The following is a 21,767-nucleotide window of genomic DNA, read 5'->3' as shown; positions in this document are numbered from 1 at the left end:
CACAGATCATGTACAGTTATGTTCTCAAAAGATTTCAGATCATAGTTCCGTCCTGACAGTAGGCAACCGCCAGCTATTATCTGGAGTGGACACACAGAAAATTTGACCTCTAAGACATAATGAAATGGAATTATTCACACTTTTGCTTGACTGCTATTATTATTTACAGTCTGCACTGTGGTTTTGGTACCTGGTACCAAATTCAAGATCAGACTACTGCTGTTATCAGATGCCAGACACAACAAAAATCGGTCTCTGCCCAGAAAAATTTACAAACTCCATGAATTCTACTATATTGTATTTCTTCCATCTGCAGTGAACCAAACAGAAAATGTAACACTTTCCCTGTTGTTACTTTTTGTTGTTGTCACTTTTGCTTCTTTTTCCTTGGACACTGTGTGAGACAGACTCTTGCAAAATGAACAGAAGCAGGCAATCAGCTCAATACTGCATTATTTATAATATTATAGCTCAGGCAGTTTTCTACATTGGATTATGATTTTTAAAATATTAGTTTACACTTGAAAGCAAAGCTTAGTTGACAGTGGAGTGTAAGTAAAAATATTTCACAAATGCAATAGAGATAAACAAGAAATCTATAACAATTGTTCTCTTAAATGAATTTTGACTTTGTTCCCAAACTGCCTGTAATCAGATTTTTAATTTCTTGAACTTAATAGCTATCCAAAACTATTCTTGGAATAATTTCCGAGAATAATTCATGTGGTTTATCTCACTTGAGAACTGATTACGTGTATCTGATAACTGTCAGTCAAGCTGTTTTGATTTGGGACATGTCATCCCGACTGGCTAGGCATAGCTCTCATAGTCAGTTTTTCATCCACAAATATCTGTGGGGCTTTTTTTGAATTGAAAATGCAACTATAATCATTGTGCATTAATTTAGTAATCTAGCCAGAAGTCATTCATGTGAATGGATAGTACACTGACGTCAATATCTCAGACAGATGAAATTCATTTACTAAAGCAGTTGCAGTAAGTGGACATACGAGTGACATGAACGAAAACAAAGTTAATACTTCTAAAGATTTTTCCCAATGCCAGCCAAGTTCCATAGGATGTAATCACTGCAGAGCATTACCTTCCTGGATAATGAGAGTCATCCAGTTGCTGGAAAATTAATTATCTAAGTATATACACCCTCTTACTGAAGTGGTGCAAGAAACAAACAGGAAGAATACATCTTTTATTTGTTGAACATACTAAGCATTCTGTACGATTTTGCAATTATTCTAGTAGCCAGTTAAATAAAATTACAGGATTATGTAAGGTGAACTAGAGCACCGGTAGCATCAGGGTTGAATCATGTATCTAGTCATATCTACAGAGCTCATGGTTTAGACCTAAGAAATTACTTGAGATGTTCAGAACAGACAGATGACATACCACCCAGATCTGGCAGACAGAAAAATCTCACGTAATACAATTTAAGCAGCAGCATTTTGGCATACTGCCTGCTCTTCTGGGTAGAGTAGGGTGTTGGACTAGTTGGTGGAGTTACAGGAGAAGGAACCCCAGAACTCTTATCTTCTGTCAGCAGATGAGATGCTAATATTTCTTGCTGACACATTTTACAAAACAAAGAGGCTGCATGCAACGGTCAGCTTTAATAGGAGTTCATTTGGGACCTAATCCAAAGGTCAATAAGTTATCAACAGCCATCCTACTTCCAGTGGTCACTGAGTAGGGCCTTAAGTTATTACCACCAATATAACATCCAGCAAACTGCAAGACTTGCAAGAGCAGTTAAAAATTCATTGCTACATTAGGGTTGTTGTACATTTTTATTAGAGAAAAAAACATACAATCATACAGACAATAAGGATGTCAGATAAAAATTCTGCATAGTGAACATTCTGAACTGAAATACATTATAAACAGAATGTAAAGTTAATATACAAACCATTAAAATAAGAAACAAGCTGTACTGCAACTGTAGAAAAGGAGTGATTTGTTATACACTGCATATTTGATGTCTGTGAGCACAGTACTTAACACATTTCTGAAAACACATAATTCATAGCACAGTACATGTGTTCTAGGTTCTCCATCTTTATTTCCCTGAATAATACACATTTTTCATAGATTTGGGCCAAAACGGTATTTCAAATTCCTTGCCAACTCATATTAGAAAGTGTTTTGAACAATACATAAGCGAAGAAAATTTATTTCTTAGTATGAAATACCTGATTTAAAGTCAAATTTTCTGAGTCAGACTCCTTAGCCATTAGTCTGCTCTATTTTAAACCTTTCTGAATATTCACTATAATCTATGACATGATTTATATGTAAACATTTTCCTCTGTTTTTAGCAAAGTAAACAATGAATGATTTTTATAACAAATTGGTGATAGAATATGGCTTTACATACATAAGGTCTTTTTTTAAACTATTGAACTACAGGGAGATGTAGTTTGTTCACATTATGCCCAATTGTGGAAGGAAACAATCAGCAAATGCATTCAGCATAAATAAAACTTGTTTATATAATTTTAAAGTTCTCAGACTGTTCCTGGAAAATATGGTGATCATGAGCTCTAGAAACCTCAGGCTCTCTTGGCAGTGCTAATTGGAAACGAGACACCATTATCTGTCATTAGCATTCATTACTTTCAAGCAACATGAAGTGTAATTTACTTAAGTACATGCACCCACCTGAAAGCAGGATGCAATGCATTTTATAAAGCAGATAAGATTAACTCATTGCCAACTTCTCAGCTTTTACTCCTATGTTTTCAAAGCATTGCATTATACTTTAACACCAGACTTCTGAAACATATTGATCTTGATGTGCCATGATTTAGACTTTAGTAAACTTCTACCTGTACCACTCAAGCAAGAACTGATATACATGGGACTATGAATCTTGTAAGTAATTATTTTTATATCTCAGATGGCTTGCAAACTGAGAAGCTCTGATGTAATTTTTCCTCTATTTAAAACTTTTGCAACAAAGATGTATGATTCTGTTCTCCTTCCTATTCTGTAGGCAAGAAAATTAATAATCATAGCCTATTTATACTTACTTTTAACCTAACTTTTGGTTTTGTTTAGTGCCTTTGAACCTGTTACTTTTAAAGATTTGGGATCAAAGTTTTCATAATGATGTCTTCTTTTCATGCAGATAAAGCCAGATCAGTTCCAAAAAACACAGGACTCAAAAGATGTTCCTTATTTGAGAGATAAAGGTCCCCTGAGGTGCCTTCCAACCCAAATTATTTGGTGCTCCTATGATATAAAAAAGGCTTAAATACAGAGACTCTGTATCTAAACAGCAACCTTAAAAGCCAACAGAGGCTTTTAACCTCTCATTAACTGGGACTTTTTCAAATTGACACCAGATAAGCAAAAACAAATTCCAGTTTGACTGTGTCAACACCCATGGGAATCCATGACAGCTTGTTATTCAAAAGGGTGTAGAGAATGGTGCTTTAAGGTGGTTTAAGCAGTGAACTGCAAACAAAAGAGTTAATGCTGAAGCCACAAAACCCTGACTCTTGGGTCAACAAGCCACCTGGGGGAAGGGTGATGTTTGCCACTCAGAAATCAATGGTGTTAGGTATAGGAAATCATGACATTAATGAATAGACTGCATTAGCCTTTGACCAATCTCTTCCTGCACCTGCAGGAAGCTGCTGGCAAGAGACCCCAGTTTAGCAATGTTACCATCTGGTTCCCTGACTGCTCTTACAGCTTCTGCAATATAAGGCAGCAGAACATTACAAAAACTGAAGAACTTGAGTACTTCTTGTTCCTTTATGTTTTCTGGGGTTTTCTTGTTCTTCCTTTCTTTTTGTTCTTTGCTTTTACTTGCTGAGAGATACACCTAACTTTTTATTCTCTAATTGCGGAGCACAAAATGTGGTTGCAGACATACAATGGGCCCCCCAAAGCCCAAGCTGAAAGGTACAAGAAAGGGTTCATCTGCTTTAAACACTGCTAACATGTGAATCCGTATAGGTGAAGTGTGTTCTGTAGCCTATCTTGAAAGATCCTAAGAAACTGAAAGCCATTGATTCAACAGATTTTTTTTTTCTATGACAACATTATTATATCTTATTTTAATTTCTTAATAGTTGTACTTTTTACCTGGGAGAGTGTATTCCAGAATATTACAGGAATCTTTTATTAGGAAATTAGAAAAGAGACTTTAGATCAACCTTGCAGTTATAACAGCCATTGGATAATAATCAGGCTTCTTTTGTGAAACACTTGAATTGGTCCAATCTAGAGATTCAGCTGATGTCAGTGAAGTTCCACAGTTCAGATTCATAATCAAACAGATTAAAAACTTCCATGCTAGCCTTTGAAGAAGCAAAAATAAATCTTGAGAAACTTCCCTTTTTGTGTTGTGGCATTCAATAATGTGAGAGTGAACCAATATTGTGTTTTAGGATTGGCACTCTTTGAAGAGGGATTCCTGGTCTTTATCAAGTTGCAATCAGCATCTATAATTTAGACAGATGCAGATAAATGAAACTTTAGCAGTCTTTATTGATATATCCCAGCCTGGGTTAGCTTCAGACAACAGATTCTTAAGTCAAGCTAACACCCAGGATAATTCATGAAGATCCCTAGAGGTGGGATTCAATATTTTGGACAGCTCTCACTCTTTTTTACTTCCTCAAATGGATCCTTTGAGGTCTTGGTCTCCTATCTCCTGTTATCTCTCTCCTTCTCAGCATAATTTCTGTTGAGTATTCCTCGGAATTTACAACTTTCAACATCAAAAATTAATACAATCCAGTACTCGGCTCCTATGCTAACAGGATCCTGTCTAACACTACTGCAGTCATTTTATGTAAGGATGCATTTGTAATGCTTCTCCCTCCTACACAAGCGAGGGAGCCAGCAGGATTTAACATGTAGTTGGCCATGAAAGAAAAACTATTTACACAAAGTGGAATGCTTCTGCTTGGAAACAGGTGAGCAAGATTTGCATTCACATGAATTGCAATATATGCAATTTTTATAAAATAATATTTCATAATATTTCATAGTGGAAATGTGTGAATAAAGAAATAATCATCCCAGGAATCTGAAACTTACTGGAACATCTCTACTTAACAGAGCATTATATCTATAGGAAAGATGAGAAGCCTTTTGAATAAAGGAACTTCTTGTAGGATTCAGCCTTAAATCACAAATATAGTCCTTTACTGAATAGATCTTTAGAACTAATGGAATAATATTGTGAACATTTTAGTGGCTAAAGTCTTCCTTTTTCTGGAACTCAAGTTTGATTGTATCCAATATTTTTAACAGAGAAGAATGTCTCCATTACAACACTCCCTAGTTTTATTTAGTAGCTTACAACATGCCTGAAGTTAAACTAGATCTCATTTGTGTCCAGCATTTTACTATGTTTGTTTTCATGATACTGCAAATCTGAATTAAAAAATAAAACAAGTAATGAAGCCAGTAGATTTACAAGCATAGAGGTGGAGTCATAATTGCAAGATGACTTCGGGTTCTGAACTTTTTGCAAAATCTGAAATAGAAACCAGTCTGCCATTTATTTGCTACAACCACACACACATGAGGATCTCTATTCAAATATCCTCCATTCTGCTGTACTTTTCTCATAGACACAGAATTATGACTGAATATTTCAGAATATAATGTGAAATGTCTGCGGGCACAGTATTTGCAAAGGGAAGGATGCAGAATTTTACGAATCCTACACAGTTTTAGAGGAAAAACTTTTCTCTACTTCAGAGTAATGAAATTTTATTCCATTTTGCTCATTGAATCAAATAAATGAGAAGTGGCATTTGAAAACAGTTTCTGATGATGAATGCCGTAAGTGGATTGCTGTGAAGATACATAAAATGTCATACTCTAGGCTTCCTGGCTTGATTGATTTCAACATGTTGGAAATAAAATACAGGGAAATCTTTATTTATGAACAGGTGGATATAAGCACAAAGCCAAAATGAAATATGACAAAGTATAAATACAATGCGTACTGGTTAAAAAGTGAGAGAGTGCACAGTACAGAAAATAATAATGAATATCCCATTTTACAAAGAACCGGTGTAATCACTCTACCTATTGCAGCTTGGATTATATTTATGTGGCTATATATTTCACTATATGGTAATATTTTGATATTCAGAGAGAAGTGAGTAAACCTCCGATCATACCACCAAAAGATTTAACCGTGTGATAATCTACTGAATAAATTAATGATTATTCACAGTCCTGTCTAGGCATAATTTTTAAACTAAGGCCAAAACTGTTTCATTTAACTATGGATAGTTTTCTCCACAACTAGTCTGCTGGAACTTTTTACAATGCAAGTAGTCAAAAAGAGTGGGGCTGATTAATTAAAGGTATCTGATCATTGCTTTCAGCATTTACTAGACTAATTTTGCATTCAAGGAAGATCATTGACCTCTCTCAGTGTTTTCCTTCTGAATGCACCAGAACATATTAATATGAGAAATGTCATTTACTAAAGACATTACGGGAGAGAGTATGTGAACACGATAGTGAGTTTCTCAACAGCAACTCTAAGTCTTTGTCTTAAGACTGTTCAGAAATATTTGCTCCCTAGTTCTTTGGTATTCAATTAAACAGCCAAAGACCTTATTTTTACCCCCAGCATTTCTGCCATCTTTTGCTTAGAAATCCCTCCATAGCATTATAGCTGGGGATTTAATTGTAGGAAGGGTAGATATTTGACACCTCAGGGAACACTGAACTACACTGCAAGTGGTAAGTAGAAACATACTAGAAACATTGGCAAGAGATAGGAACTTACTAGAAGTCTGCCAGGCTTCTCCCCCCTCCCCAAATGTCAATCAGCAGGTAAGGAATCTGATAGCTGTCATCTGAAGACTGAATCCAGAAACAGGGATCACAATTTGTCTGCTGTACAACAGCCTTTTATTACTGGCAATGGTTTTCTGAAGTAAGTGTTCTAATCAGATTTTGAGAAATTTTCAAATGAAGTTTTCCTTCAAAAATTTATCAAAAAAGGTTCTGCGCAAAGTGGGATGTAAGAGTAATTTCTGTCATTCAAGAGAAAGCTTTTCAGGAATTTTAACTCAAAGATCTTTGAAGAACGTGTAAATTTCTATTGTACAACTCTAGCACAGTAATGTGCTGATCAGCTACTTGGATTTCTAGACTTTACAGTGATGCTGATGAGTCAATGCTTTTACATCACTTACAAGGACAAAGGTGGCCTCTTAACTGGGTGGCTCCAAGACAGCTATCACATCAGTAAAAGATACGAGCAATCTGAATGCTGCTGCTATCTGTCCCTTAAATCCACAGCAGAAGGTTTTCAGCAGCTTATTCTTGCAGAATCATGGCAGATTTATTTACTCTTCTCATGACTATAGATGTCAGTGAGAAGACTGACAAAACAGGTTTTGTATTGTAATTTGCACTAACTATTGTTGCATGTACCCTGGCACTGTTGTAAGAAGTCTAGATCAGTACTTGAAACTTAAAGGACATCTAAGATAGTTTATGCTTTACATGAGTTGGCCACGATATTAATTTCCTTTGTAGTGGCAAATGAAATTAATATAGAATCATAGAATGGTTTGGGTTGGAAGACTAGAGGTCGTCTAGTCCAACCCCCCTGCAGTGACCAGGGACATCTTCAACTAGATCAGGTTGCTCAAAGCCCCATCCAGCCTGACCTTGAACGTTTCCAGGGTTGGAGCCTCCACAACCTCTCTGGGCAACCTGTTCCAGTGTTTCACCACCCTCAGTGTAAAATTTTTTTTCCTTATACTCAGCCTAAATCAATATAACTCTTCAGTCTCTTGATACTTCTGTATCTAACATTTTCTTTCCCCTCTAATGAATTTTTCCCCTTTTCAGCATAAGTAAGGAAACAGTCTAAAACAGAAAGTTCATCTAGTGCTGCATTGTACTGTATTATAAGATGTATTCTAGTCTTCAGTTTGCGTACATTTGTGTATCTAGATGAAAATGTTACCTGTGAAAAATTAAGACACGATATCTTTATTATGAGATCATCCTGAATGAATGGACTAGAATTATTTGCTGTAATTTAACACAACATGACAAAGTCAATATCCTACTCTATTAAAAATACATTTACTTTTTTTAGTGCTTGAAACATGAGAATTATTTTAGTTGTTCCTAAAAAGATTTCTATCAGTCATAAAACCCCCACAAATAAAAATGGAGTTTGAAAATGGGGTTACTTTCTTTTTATTTGTAACAAAAAATCTTCCTTAGTCCAATTAGATTATGCTGTGTTGTTATCTTGAAGTAAACCTCGTCATGCCTGAACAAAAAGGGGAAAAGGTAACAGAGCTAGAAAGGACCTCAGATGTCACCTAGATCTTTTCAGATACCTATAAGCACACAAATTTATTTACATGATTCTTTACTGAAATCTGTCTAATGTGGTGTTAAAAGCTACGGTGATGGAGATTACCAAGCACTCCAGTCCCATGTTACTATTCTTCACTCCCTCCTAACGTTAATACTAAATTTCTGTTACTGAAACATAGGGCCATCATTTTTTGCTGAATCCAAAAGGAGCTTGGAGAGAAGAATAGTCTATTGGGTAGGTCCATCAGAGAACATGTATGTTCAGCAGAACTATGTACTGCTGTCTTCACAAGTGAATGAGTCTAAAAGTGTTATTTTACTTGCAGCACTGTGAAGAACTCATCTTTGCAAACAGATGTACGTACAAAGTCTTGATACCTGGAGGTCAAGCAAGGGTAACCAGGATCAACTGGAGCTCAAGCAAATATACACTGCTGATGTAAATAATTCCTGGATATTCATCTGGATAAAAACATCCTTTCCTTTACTTCCTAAATAATTTTGCAGCATGTCTCTGCACTGAAGTGATTGTACTGTAAGCAATTACGTGGCACAGGCTGAACTGCGGTCCTTGTTATATTCCTGCATATCCAATCAGAAATAAGTGATCCCTAGATCCCCTGTACTAGCAGCCCACACTGCAGAAAAAGGAGCTGTAAACACAAGCTGTACAGTAGACAGCATGAACTTAACAATGGACACAAGAATAACCAGGAAAACAGTGTTTCTTTTCAAAGTCAATAACTTGTCATATATTCAATCTCAATAGTCTAATTTTGAAATTTTCAGAATTGCAGAGCCTATTACAGGTTGAATTGATAGGTATTGCTATGAACACATAGTCACTGGCATACTACTACACTGATGCGGTCATAGCAACTGTCTGCCATAGCAGGAAAGTGGACATAGGAAGCATATATGCCCTGAAACTTTTTTCTCTCATTATATTTTTTTTTACTAGCATTGAGAAACAGGAACCAAATGGATCTTTGCACATGACAGCACAGCTATTGGTATGAACCACGGATAATTGTATCTCTTGGTTTAAATATAATTCAGGTAGATGAAAGGTATGCCAGTCAACTTGAAATTCTCTGATGCTGCACCTTTCCTTTCTCTCTTCTTCAGTCCTCTAAGATAATTTCGTTTTGGCAGTTATCTAACACAATACGTGTAGCCTTCAGATAATGTAAAAACTTAGAATTTATTTCAGATGTATTAATATCACCTTTATGTTAAGATTTAGATTCTGTGTTACCGTTAACTCTTTAGAGAGGAAGTTCAGAAGTGACATGACCTGTAACACGCATTTCTGCATCAGAAGCAGAAGTTTGGTTGTTTGCTTAGCAGATGCAGGATGGGTTTGCACCGCGCACTTGACAGACTAAAAAGAAGTCATTGTCCCAAAACGATCTGCATAGCAGCATAGAAGGTGTGTCCAGAGGACTGTTGCCTATAGAATTACATAAAACATTTGCAAGATTAACAGTAAATATTTTGCCAGAAATTACTTCAAGGCCTTAAAATTGGGTTACTGTCATTAGTGTGGCTGGATCCAGGCAGGCAAGAGAAATGTCATCTTACAGTCACAGCATAGATGTCATGAGAAGGCTTGTGTCACTGTGGGATGGCATGTGTAAGAGTAATGTTTTGCACTATTTTAATCTATCTTTTATCACTGAATTATTTATTATTCTTGTCAGTATGTTACAGATTTTCTGATATTTGCAAGTCTATTTCCAGCCTAGGATGAGAGCCACAGACTCTTCTTTCTTTACTAAGCACCCACTCAGCAATTCATTTTGCAGATGAATGATTTTTTTAACAAAAGCCAGACAGAACAAAAGACAGAAGAACAATCCAGCCAACCAGCCCTGAAAGCCATTGCCGGTATACCAACTACCTGTTCAGAAAAAAATAGAACTGATTGGTGTGTGAATGTTCATGCCAGGCACTGTAGAACAAGGAAATTATATCAAACTGAAATTTTAAGCTTCAGTGGACCATCATTGATTTCCTTTGCTTTTCCCTGTCAGGCACCATTGTTAACACTACATGTGGTTGGATAAGTTATGCACAAGAGGATTAAATAGAACATACCCTTCCTGGTTTGCCCCATGACTGGCCAGTCAGTCCCAGATTTCCTTAGTATCTCTTTTGGTTGTGAGACATGGTACCCCTTTGAAATGAAACTGCTGGTGCCAGCAGAGATACAAAGGTCAGTGGAGATGACTATAGATGTGGTAGCAGAGCTGAAGATGGCTCTGCTGGCCATCACAGTTCTCAGCTGATTCATCAGCAACCGATCCATTTCTGCAAAATTTTTCTGTTGGTCTTGGCTGAGGAGTTTGGCCACACCTTGCACGTAGTACAGTCTGATCCCCTACCAACCTCTGAGTAACCAAAAAGGCAGATCTTGTAGATCCTCTCACAAAACTTTTCATCCTTTTCTGCTGGTGCTCTAGTGTTCTCAGCCCATGGATCCTGGTCAGTGGTGGTTCAACAGACTTTAAAGTTCCTGCTAAGAAAATAAAAAAATACTATATTTTGAAAACTAATAGGATTCTCCTACATCTTCTGTGTTACAGCTGAGTTGGCAATTGACATGTATACCATTTTTGAGTTTTGTTTTATGAAATTCCTTGTCGCCCAGTAAAAATCATATTTATTTCTTTAAAAAAATATAAAGAATGGTTGCCACCACATATTCCAACATGGTTTGAAGGTATGAAGCCATTGAGAATATCAGTGTGTTTCAACTGCTAAGAATCATCAAAAAGTGGACAAGCAGCATACCTTTACAGGCCTGCACAGGAACAACATCTGCCTTAGCAATGGAAATCGGGCAGCATCTGATAGTATGGCTCACAGGGGAGGGTTGAGTCTAGCTAAACACCTGTGCAGTGACAGTAATTTTGTTTAATGCCAGAATTCTGTTAGACAACCGGAATATACTTCTTGCAAGTTAAGTACTAAGTCTAAGGGGAGTGGAAAACTTAGATGGATATTAACTGGTTGCTGAGATTTGATGCTGCTGTTTGAGAACATCAGGCTAATTCTTTCCCTTGCCTCTCTTCTGTGCCTCACCACTGACTCATGTGGACAGGCAGTGGTGAGGAAGGAGCAGGGATGGCAATCATATTCAGGAAGGGTTTTTTACTTCTGAATAGCACATCTAAGATTTATATTTTTAGCCAAAGGTGTCAGACTAGAGGTTCAGGAGGTAAATCTAGCTGGCAGAAAGGGTTTGAGTGTTCTCTGCCTGACTGCCAAGTGCCTAGGGAGTAGTGTATAAACTTAAGAACTACTGAATCTCTTGGTATGTCTGGGCAGGCAGATGTATTTATCACTGAGAGCTGTCTTCACACTGTATGGAACGGAGAGGAGGAGAGAGGAAAAGGGGTTTCATCATGAAATTTGAAGCGCAGTGAAGCATTGCCCATGGGAAGTATGTCAGATCTGATGTCTTCCCCTGCCCACTGAAATGGTTGTTTCCTTATTCTCTTTGGCATCAGACAAAGTTTTCATTCTAATTACTTTAAAAAGCTGTATTTTGACATCAGTATGAACAAATTTCTAAAATGAGCAGGGTTTCTAAATGTCCTTGCTAAGCCTATAGTCGTTCATGGAATCTTGTAAATAATGGTTATAGACACAGTTGGGAAGAGCAACCAGTTGTCATTTAAATTTTCGCCCTGAGGTTCCATCCTGTGTTCTGGGTTGTCATTATGGAACAGGAAGATGAGGAGGAAAAAAGGTGGCTTTAGAAATACAGCTTCTATTAGTTACAGCAAGATATACCTCATGCAATATAGACTGTATTTACCATGGCCCCTAGTTCTTCCCTTCCTAAAATAAGTCTCCCCAAACATAATAAGATACAGGTGGCACTTACCATAGTAGGGGTCCTGCTGCTCTCTGTCTTCAAGCTGCTTATTCTGTCCATTTCAAAGTGCTCTTGGAGTGCCTCTTAGCTCATTCAGCCACGCAGACTTATTGTGGGTTTCATTCCAGTCTGATCCCAAGACTCTGTCATAGTCTCTTCTGCAAGTGACCCCTTCCCCCTATTTTCAGCCTAAAAATCAGTCTGCTGTCATGAAGGACAGAGCTCTCTGTCTGGAAGGGTGGCAGTGGTAGAGTTCATTAGAGAAGGACCTATACAAAATGTATAGCTAGGCCTGCAATACTGTCCCTGGCCTTTAGTACAAATCTTCAGATAATTGTGCATAAAATTACAGTATGTACCTCTACTTGCATCTTGATGTTCCTGGGGTTTGGTATTTTTGGGGCTCCTACTAAATCATAATCCTGTGTTGTAGCACAGTGGTATATGCCAATAGTGTGCTCATTTTCTCTGCTGTTGGCACAGCCTAATTTATAAAAAAGTCTAAAGCAGACCTCTTGGGCTATGAAGGACTAAGGGTGCCGAGAAGGAATATATGTGGGCAGAGAGCCTCTGATGAGCAAATGGGAAGTAGATATAAGGTCTGGAAGACAAAGGTATAGGTAACAGCGGTGGTGGTGGCAGTCTGCCCAAACACTATCTTTACTTGGTGCATTGGGTGAGTAGGGGAACAAGGCACAACTTACTGTGTGCTCTGCTCTAAAGCACACTGAATTCAGCTTGCATTCACACCATCCATCCTATCCCACCTGCCCGTGTCCCCCCCTCCAACACATTCTTCTATATGAAACAATAAAGAGAGTAAGGATGGTCAGCATGCATGGTGAGGCAGACAGTCAGACAAGAGTTTGTACCTTCTTTAAAAATTTCCATATTGATTCCTTAACGAGCCATGAAAAGTGAGTGGAAACTCTGCCCTTAACATGAACAGAAATCTTGGTGCTCTGCATTAAGCCACTAACTACAAATTTTTCTTGTCTCATGCTTTATAATTTCAGTCAATCCCTGCAGAGGGCAGTAATGATATTTTTCTTGCTGAGCACAGATATTGTCTATACGTTTTTGTTATTTTTTTTCCTGTAAATCACACACTAGATGAGATGAACAAATGATTCAAAGCAGTACTACTACTTTCTATGTTAGGTGTGTGCATGATATGTCTTGGAGTATACTAATAAGCAAGATCTGAGATCAGGAGAAAACTTTGATATATACATCTAACCACTTATTTTGGACATGCTATTTCATTGTATTGTATTATTTTGGCTCAGCAGGAAGGCAATTCTGTGAAGCTAAATGGCCAACAAGGTCTAGAAATCCAAATTGCATATCTTATGGTCCATTTGTTCTTTAAATCTTTGAAATGAGAGTTGTGTTCTGAAAGTGTTCTCTTTGAAATCAAAATTACTTGCAGCATTCAGCGCCGCTCAATATGGATAAGTATGACTGCGTGTCCTGCCATATATTACAAAAGGAAATGTTATAGCTGCAGATTTTAAATAGATTAGGTATCCTGGAGGTAGCTCACATTAGTAGAAAACATCTGATGACTAAACTTAATAGCTGTTTAGCTGACAAAATTATGTGACTCTTTATACATTTTCTTTCTTGAGTCAAATTATCACTGCCAGTTCTGGATGGATTATAATACACTCATAAGCTTGATAGATTTGTCATTTAGTTGACTGGGACATCAATTTGCAAAGAAATTGCAGGTTAATTCAGATAATATCAAGCAATGTCATAGCAGAGAGATTTCCGACTAATTATTATTTTTACACTGGAGGCAATATCTCCTGTGACAATTCACTACTGTAGCAAAAGATGGGCTGAATTATTTTCAAAAAAGTTGGAATACATTTGACAACAAGAATATCTACCTACACAATGACATGACGGGTGCAGCTAGTAATGTATAATTACTTAAAAGTGTTGTTAAAGTATACTTGATGGGGTTCACATTTAGGTGTGACAAATCCTTTTAAATATACTTCACTGCTCATAAAAATACTTTAAAAGTATTTTTTATCAGCTCAGGTGCTACAGCAGTTCTGGAGCTGAATGTAATTCTGACAAGCATTTTCATCAGCAACGCATTTGACAAAAAAGATGGTTAAACTAAAAGCAAGTTTAAGGTCCGCTGGTCTTTGAAGTGCAGAACTCTGTACATATACATCGCTTTCTTGCTCAGTGAGAATCACATGCACTCAGTTAAAATCTGTGTCTTTTCTTGTTAAAATTTCATTTGCCTTTCCACAATCTTACATGTACTCTTAGCGACCAATACGAGCATTTTCTGAATACCTAGCTGAAGCACCCTTTTACCAGCTTAACTGTGAAAAAGATGTCATTGCATATTTAATAAACACAGACCAACCATTGAATTAATATATGAGTGCATGTGGTGTATGAGTACATAAAAAGCCATCATTTTTGTTGCCTCATTTTGGTGACACAAATCATAACAGATGTGAATGTAGTTTTGCCCATTATCACACACAGTAAGGACATAAATTTCCAAACTTGGTTGCTTTTATCAATTCTGAGAATTGCTGAGAAAGTAACTGGCTGAGAACAGGTAGTTTCCGCCTTCAGGCATGCGATTTCCTTCTATAGTTTACCTTGATGGTGGATGTCAATCAGTGGCAGGTATTTACGACTATAATTATTTTTATTTTATTTTCTTCTGATTTTGCCCAAAATATTGTAAAAGCCATAAATATGAGATGCCCTTTACAACCTCACACTAGTAAAGGAAAAGTAATTGCACAAACAAGTTCAGAATGACATCAGATAGGAAAATAATGTAATCACTTTCTTTTTAAAAAAAGAATACACTTAATTTGCATCAATTTTAAAAACATAGCTGCTTGCATTTTTGCTTCATCTGCATAATTCTGTATATAAACTCTGACTGCCATTATTACTTTTTGACAGCCTTTTTAAGTACTTTGAAATTTTGTAGAATTAAATGTGGAAAATAAACCAGGAAATTTACATGAAAAGCTAAGAGTAAAAAAGTGTTATTTGAAAAATTAATGTACAAATGCTTACCTTTGTGTTTGGGTGGCATAACTGTTATCATATGCCTCATAGCTTGGATCATCATATTCACCCCCATATCCATCATCGTATCCCTAAGGGAAAAATAGAACAACACAGCTTAGAAGAGTGATAAATCAAAGCATATTATCGAGCTGTAAAAGTAACTTGCATCAACATATACGTGCTATGTTTGCCCAGTATTATGTAAAACATGCAGCCTGCTGATGAGAATTGTGAATCATGATGAACAACCTATACGTTTCAAGGGTAAAGAAATCAGTTACTCATTTAAGAACTCAGCTTATTCATTGATAAACTGGTGTATTGTCCAAACCACAGTGCTTCAGTGAGATCTATGTAGAATGCTGATGAATGATAATGAAATCAATTTCCTAGCAATTTATTATATAAATGGTTCCATGAATACCTATAAGTGAAATGAATAAATGGCAGGAAAAATATATTGACTGTACAACATTATTAAGAATGTTATTGTGATAAGATCATGATATTCAGTCTATTTAAAAAAAACCCAACAAACCAAACAACCTATGAGATACAATATTTGTGCATGTTTGTGACGGAAGTAATAGTTTATGATTTTTATAAATAACTTAGAGTAAGCATCTTTTCCTTCACTGAGCATCCCACTCTTCTTAAAGGCATTTTTTTTCTGTGACTTAAGGGTCCTAACTGAAGGGTTCAGGCAAACGCTTAGTCTGCCTAAGCTAGAGACACAGAACTAACTTCAGGAGGTGGTTCAGCTGATCTTATGCCTGAATCTTCTACTGAGAGAGCCAAGGGCAATTATGATCCATTGTAGCTGCCTCTGAACCAAAGCGAGCTCAGGAACAGACAATAAATAAAGAGGTAATCCAGGGATGACTTTTGATACGCTTTTTTCATGACAGGACAGCAGACTAGACAAGAAATGCTGTGTGGAAACACTCTGGGGTTTTTGTTTTTTTTTTTCCTATAAATTTCAGGAGCCAATATTTTTAGTTAAATGAAAACCAAACATTTCATAGTTACAAGAAAATTTTCCTGTTATGGGAAGTGCTAAAGGAAATAGGGGGTTTAAAAATCTTTGACTTAATATTAATTACAGCAGAAGGCAATTTTTTTTTTCCCCTCACAAGCTATGTGAAGTTTAGCTAGGTTGGGGTAGAAGGGACACCATGAGGCAGCTCCAAAATAACAGCAGTCCAATAAATAATCACTCTGGTACACTATCATAACCACATAAAGTACAGTGTTACTTTGGTACTTCATTATTTCTGCTAATTGAACTCCATAATGGTATTGAACTAGAGTTCACCGCTACTCCTGATTTAAAGAAAACATTCAAAGGTGGGAGTATTCAGTTATGTCTCCTTAAGTCAAGCATATTAACTTTGCTTGTCCTTCTGGTCTCCTACCCAGCAGGGAGGGTGAGTGTGGATTCCAGGTGGAAGACTTTACCCCTGTGGTGCTGCGTGGCCTGAAGGAAGGACAGGACTTCATATGGTCACTCCACTTCTCAGGCACCTGTGCCAGCCTGCAGTAAGGGAAAGCATTTCCGAGCAGGAGGGAGAGTCCTGTGTTGAGACTGGGGAATGGCCTCTCCCAGAATCTGAAGTCCACACAAACCCTGTCATCTTCCATTTCAGATGCAAGTGCACCACTTCACTTGCCGTTGTTAGTATAAGCTCATAGCAAAAAGTCCAGTTAGACACATATCCCTGCAGACTACAGTGATATATTTAACATTATATGGCCAAATACACAATCTTGCTTCTGGGGACGAGGGAAACAATGAACTACAAGAGACAGATATTAGTCACATCAATTAAGCCCACTACTGGGTGGGATGCTGCTACTGTGAAGATGAGGGTGATGCAAGTTCCTATGCAAAGTCGAATAGCTAGAGGAAAGACATTTCTGCGTGCTTACCCACCATATGAGAGAACAGGAAAAGCAACAATTACAAATTAGCTCTCTCAGTTTCTTGACACCTGAGGTGGATCAACATGCAGCACCAGCAGGGCAGAGAACAATTGTTAATATTTGACAGTTCTGTGGGTTCATATTACAGATTTTAACAGCCTCCCTTAAGGCTCAGAGCAGGTCAATACAGTGCAAATGTTTCAAGTGGAATGGTTGGAAAACAGAGACAGAGTCAAAAAGCACAACTTATCTTTAATAAAGAAAAATATTTTCTGAATAATGTTCTCTTATTTGTGTCAATCTGAGAATTATCTTCTAATCCTGCAGGTGAACAATTTATGCAGGGTACATACCAGCATTTTTTAAAAGTTTAATATGGTGTATCATACCCAGGAACCCTTGAGGCATCTAGAATTGAGATCCAAATAGCTCCTTTCCCATCCTTGAAGTGCCTCAAACTCACTGAGCATTTTTCTTCTCTTTAACCTTCAGAACCTACAACTTTAATGTTTGAAAGTGTTTCCTGCATGCACACTTTGAGAGACGAAATGCCTGGCTCCCATGTAGACCGTGTTAGGATCCAGAAGCTACAAGTTTGAGGATGTCCAAATTCACATATTCCGCACTGTGTGATGAGGATGGTGCTTCCAAGAGCAGTTCTCTGTAGATCCAGAGACCAGCACGCTGGATGCCCTCTCCAAATGCAGTGCAATCTTTTACTCAGCAATAGAGTCAGACTCCTTCATGCAGTCTCTAGGTCTACTGGTCCTTGTATTAAAAAAACCAAACCAACCTTATTAAATTGACAAATGTTCTGTATATGTATGCTGATAGGAACAGAGCTGTCCTCAAAGAATCCAAGTTAGTTACTAGTGCTGTATCCTCACCTCACTGAAGGCAAAAGGATTGATTACCCATGCTGTCAGTGTTGTGAATATGACATTTTTTATTCCATAATCTCTACAATTTAATTTATTTCACCTGAAAACTTCACATATATGTGTATAACACTTAGACCTTTCAGTCTGTATCTAAGCTCTAATGCCTTTTGATTGAGGTCTGTGTTTTTCAAGCAGAAATGTTAGACAAAGTGACATTGGGCCTGATCTGATCCATGTCCACCACTGGAGAATCCATCACCATGTTCATTAGAATATTAGAAAACTTGTATGAAAAGTTGATAATGTCAAGCCACCTGGTTTCAGTGAAGGGGAAGAAAACACTTCCCTAAATATTCAGACCTCTTTGAAGAGGTTATTGAGGGTACAGATAAGCAGGACCCAAGGGAAACAGGTTCCTTTGAACTCCAAAAAGTTACTAATGAGGTTTGATTCTCAAGGCTGTCCAAAGGACTGGGGTTGGTTGCCTGGGAAGCCTCTTTGCCTGTGTGAGGAGTGGTTTTCCCCATGGTAGCTGACACCATCATTCAGAAGAAAAAGCTTACTGGAATGAACTGAAAAATATGAAACGGGAACTATTAGAAACATTCAAAGTCAAACTGATAGCGGTGTCTAGGATAGGTTTTTATGCCAGAGTATCTTTATCTCAGGAATTTCTTAATAAAACATCTTTCCAAAACATAAGAAAGACCACTTTGTGTCAGGAAGAAAGAAAGTGAGTCTCAATGACTAGGATTTGCTCTGGCCTTCCAGTGCTACATCCTGAACTGGAGATAAGGAACAGAAATATACATGTGGAGCTGCAGTGGGGCCAACAATGTTTGTAAACCATTATGGATGATTTGAGGAGTTTTACTATAGTTTAGAATTACAAAATAATAAAATAAAAAAAATAATAAAAATTATGCAAGATTTTAAAATATAGCTCAGTTCCAGAAAATACTATTTTGAAAGTCAGCATATTTAAGTATTTAACAGTCTTTCCCCACAAAGCAAAGATAGGGAAAACTCTTAAAAGAATCTCAGAATAGCACACGAAATCAGCATTGGGAACACTCACTTCAGGAGCAAATAGACGCTACCGTACCACTGATAAAGAAAACTATAGTCAGGGGAAAAAAGGGTATAGAAGGAAAAAGGGACATTGGGAAAAAGGCTTATATTCTACTACCTGTGAAAAAGTTAAGTATCAATTTAATTCCCCACCCAAGATATCATTGAGAAAGATATTTTTTCAGATTTACTCAAATCCTCTCCAAGTTTCAGATGCTGAAACAAACATTACAAACACAAACAAAATAAGTATAATCAGTAACAAGGGTATCATAATCTAATGCAATCAAATCTCTTTAAACATGACTTTGCTACTTAATGCAAAAACCCTATTTCAAACAATAACAGTCCACACTCAAATGCACCAAGTTTAAATCACCCCTTCCCTGAATAGTCTTAGAAAACAGGATTTTCACAGCATGCCCTGAAAATTGGTAGGTTTCACCTCTGAGAAACCAAGAAGGGAAATAATTCAAATACTTGATATTTGTTGTTATAATAATGATTATATTGGTACAATACCAATGAAAACTGCCCTAGTCACAGTATTTTAGGTATGTCTTCATAATACATGATAAAATACACCATAAGGAAGTCAAAAACTAATTAGTTTTTTCAAGAAGACAGCCAACTCTTTCTAAAGTAGCAAACTACAAAATATCTAGACTTTTTTCATTTTTAAAAAGCAAAACACAATAAGCCAAAGCAAAGTGAGTTATGCAATTCTGTATTTACTGGGGCAGATGTGTTAGATTTAGGTAACTAACCTTTAGGTATGTAAGTTAGTTCATCATTCGAAAGAATTTATTGCTCAGAGAAAACTAAGCTTGTAAAAATCTGTGCTGCTAAGCTTAATTTTGAAGTGACCTGACACCCAGAATGCAATCAGAATGCTGTGAATGATGCATGGGGATAGGTGGGCATGTCAAAATAGCATCTCAAACAGATGGCACTTTGTTAAGAGAAGATCTCAGGTTAGACAGTCTGGCACGCAACTGACTACACACCTACATCTCAGGAAATGCTAACAACTATGGGAAGTCTTAAATCCCACTCCTTTTACTGTAGATAAAGCACTGGAGAGAAAATAGAGAAATACATCTGGGAAGCCTTCCAGATGTATGACTCATGCCCTTGGCTAGTAATACTGCCTGTTTGGCTTAATGAATCTTGAAATTTTTCCTGCAAAGAGCATCTAAGGGGATTAAACCATGTCCCAGAGAAATGGCAATTTTAACCAAAGTTAAAAGCAGATCACAGCTATTATACTTGGACCTGTACTACTGTCACCTCCGTCTCGAGTTGTTCCTTTTAAAAAAGCAGCAGACAGCACTCTCATTGTGTGTTCACAATGTCTTGTGAGTGCAGAGCTGGTTGAGCCTCTCTAGAGAGTTCTAAGGGTGTAAGGGGGAGGACTTGCCTTCTATCACAGTCACAGTCACGAGTCTGGTGCTCAGTCCCCAGGTCATTCTAAGGTGGGGCAGCTCTGAGTAGATGTAGAGGAACACATTTCAATATATTAATTTTATGTAATTTAGACAAATGGCAATTTCTTTCTACTGACTACAAAGAGGGGTAAAAACTGTAATTATTTTAGGTTTGGATTATTCAGTGTTGAAAACCTGCAGTTAGAGCAGAGAAATCTCACTGAAGTACCTGGGAAGTTAGTCTGTTGCTGAGCAAGGATTCCCAGACTCGTAAATTATGCTTAGAAACTGAAATTCTGGCTAAATTATCCAATAAGTACGTATGCCTGCTGTCACAGCTGCCCTTAGCTCAGCTATACCTTCAGGGTCAGAAAAAAGAGGAACTAGATATTATCAGTTTGTTGAAGATGATATATATCCCCTGCACTAGTGAGATCTACTAAGCATTGTGAAGATGAACTCAAAGATAAGTGGCACTGTATCAATCAAAATAATATAATAAAATAATGCTGGAATTAAAATGGGAATACTGATCAATTGCAAAATCAGAGCTCTATGTTATGGACTTCATAAATGCAAAATATGAACTATACAGTCTACAGCGCTGAGACAACCCAGAGTAGGTGTGCTTGCCAGAGGCAAGGAAGTAATCTCGACACATTCAATCTCTTAACGAAATCAGTCTTATTCTTCATATACCAGCAATGGGAAACACCTTTATAACTGAATGGTAAAACATATACAGATGAACATTTTTCACATAGTTGTGGAAATATAATTGAAATTTCATTATAATCACAGTCATGGAGATTTTGCAAATTCAAAGCAGGGAACATAAATGAGCTATTCATGTCCTCATATTTCAGTGGTTTAAATAGACCTGATGTTGAACAATTAGAGTAATAAGAATGAGTCAAACTAAACAAGTTTAGTACCCAGAAGTCCTAAAATTGATTGTAGGCAAGATAAAGATAGGGCAGGGACCACAGAAGTAAATAGCTGTGCAGTGCCAAAGCAGTCACAGTAAAACAGAATCTCAGATACTTCAAGAAATTGCTGTGTACTCTCCTAAGTGTAGCAATCTTTCTTTTTATCTATATTTTTCTATAATTTTTCAACTAAATGCAAAATGAATGAAAACTTAAAATACATTTTGGTGTACTGAAA

General features: G+C 37.1%; 1 protein-coding gene across 4 annotated transcripts in view; it reads right to left on the bottom strand.

Moving 5' to 3' along the window:
• Nucleotides 1-21,767, bottom strand: part of KHDRBS2 (KH RNA binding domain containing, signal transduction associated 2) — a 370,102-nt gene that overhangs the window by 22,902 nt on the left and 325,433 nt on the right. For 2 of the 4 annotated variants that reach the window (XR_010372297.1, XM_064447858.1), the window contains exon 7: nt 15,305-15,387. Coding sequence is in view for 2 of the 4 variants with exons in the window: in XM_064447858.1 (XP_064303928.1) it covers nt 15,305-15,387 (83 nt within the window). In the remaining 2 variants the exon portion in view is untranslated. Of the gene's footprint in view, nt 1-7,947; nt 10,868-12,155; nt 12,463-15,304; nt 15,388-21,767 lie in introns of those variants that run through there. The other 2 variants (XR_010372298.1, XM_064447859.1) reach the window with 2 other exon arrangements.

This window comes from Phalacrocorax carbo, chromosome 3 (genome assembly GCF_963921805.1).
Source record: "Phalacrocorax carbo chromosome 3, bPhaCar2.1, whole genome shotgun sequence".
Taxonomy (NCBI): domain Eukaryota; kingdom Metazoa; phylum Chordata; class Aves; order Suliformes; family Phalacrocoracidae; genus Phalacrocorax; species Phalacrocorax carbo.
The sequence above is the reverse complement of the archived record's forward strand: the minus strand, read 5'-3'. Positions and strand labels throughout refer to the sequence as shown.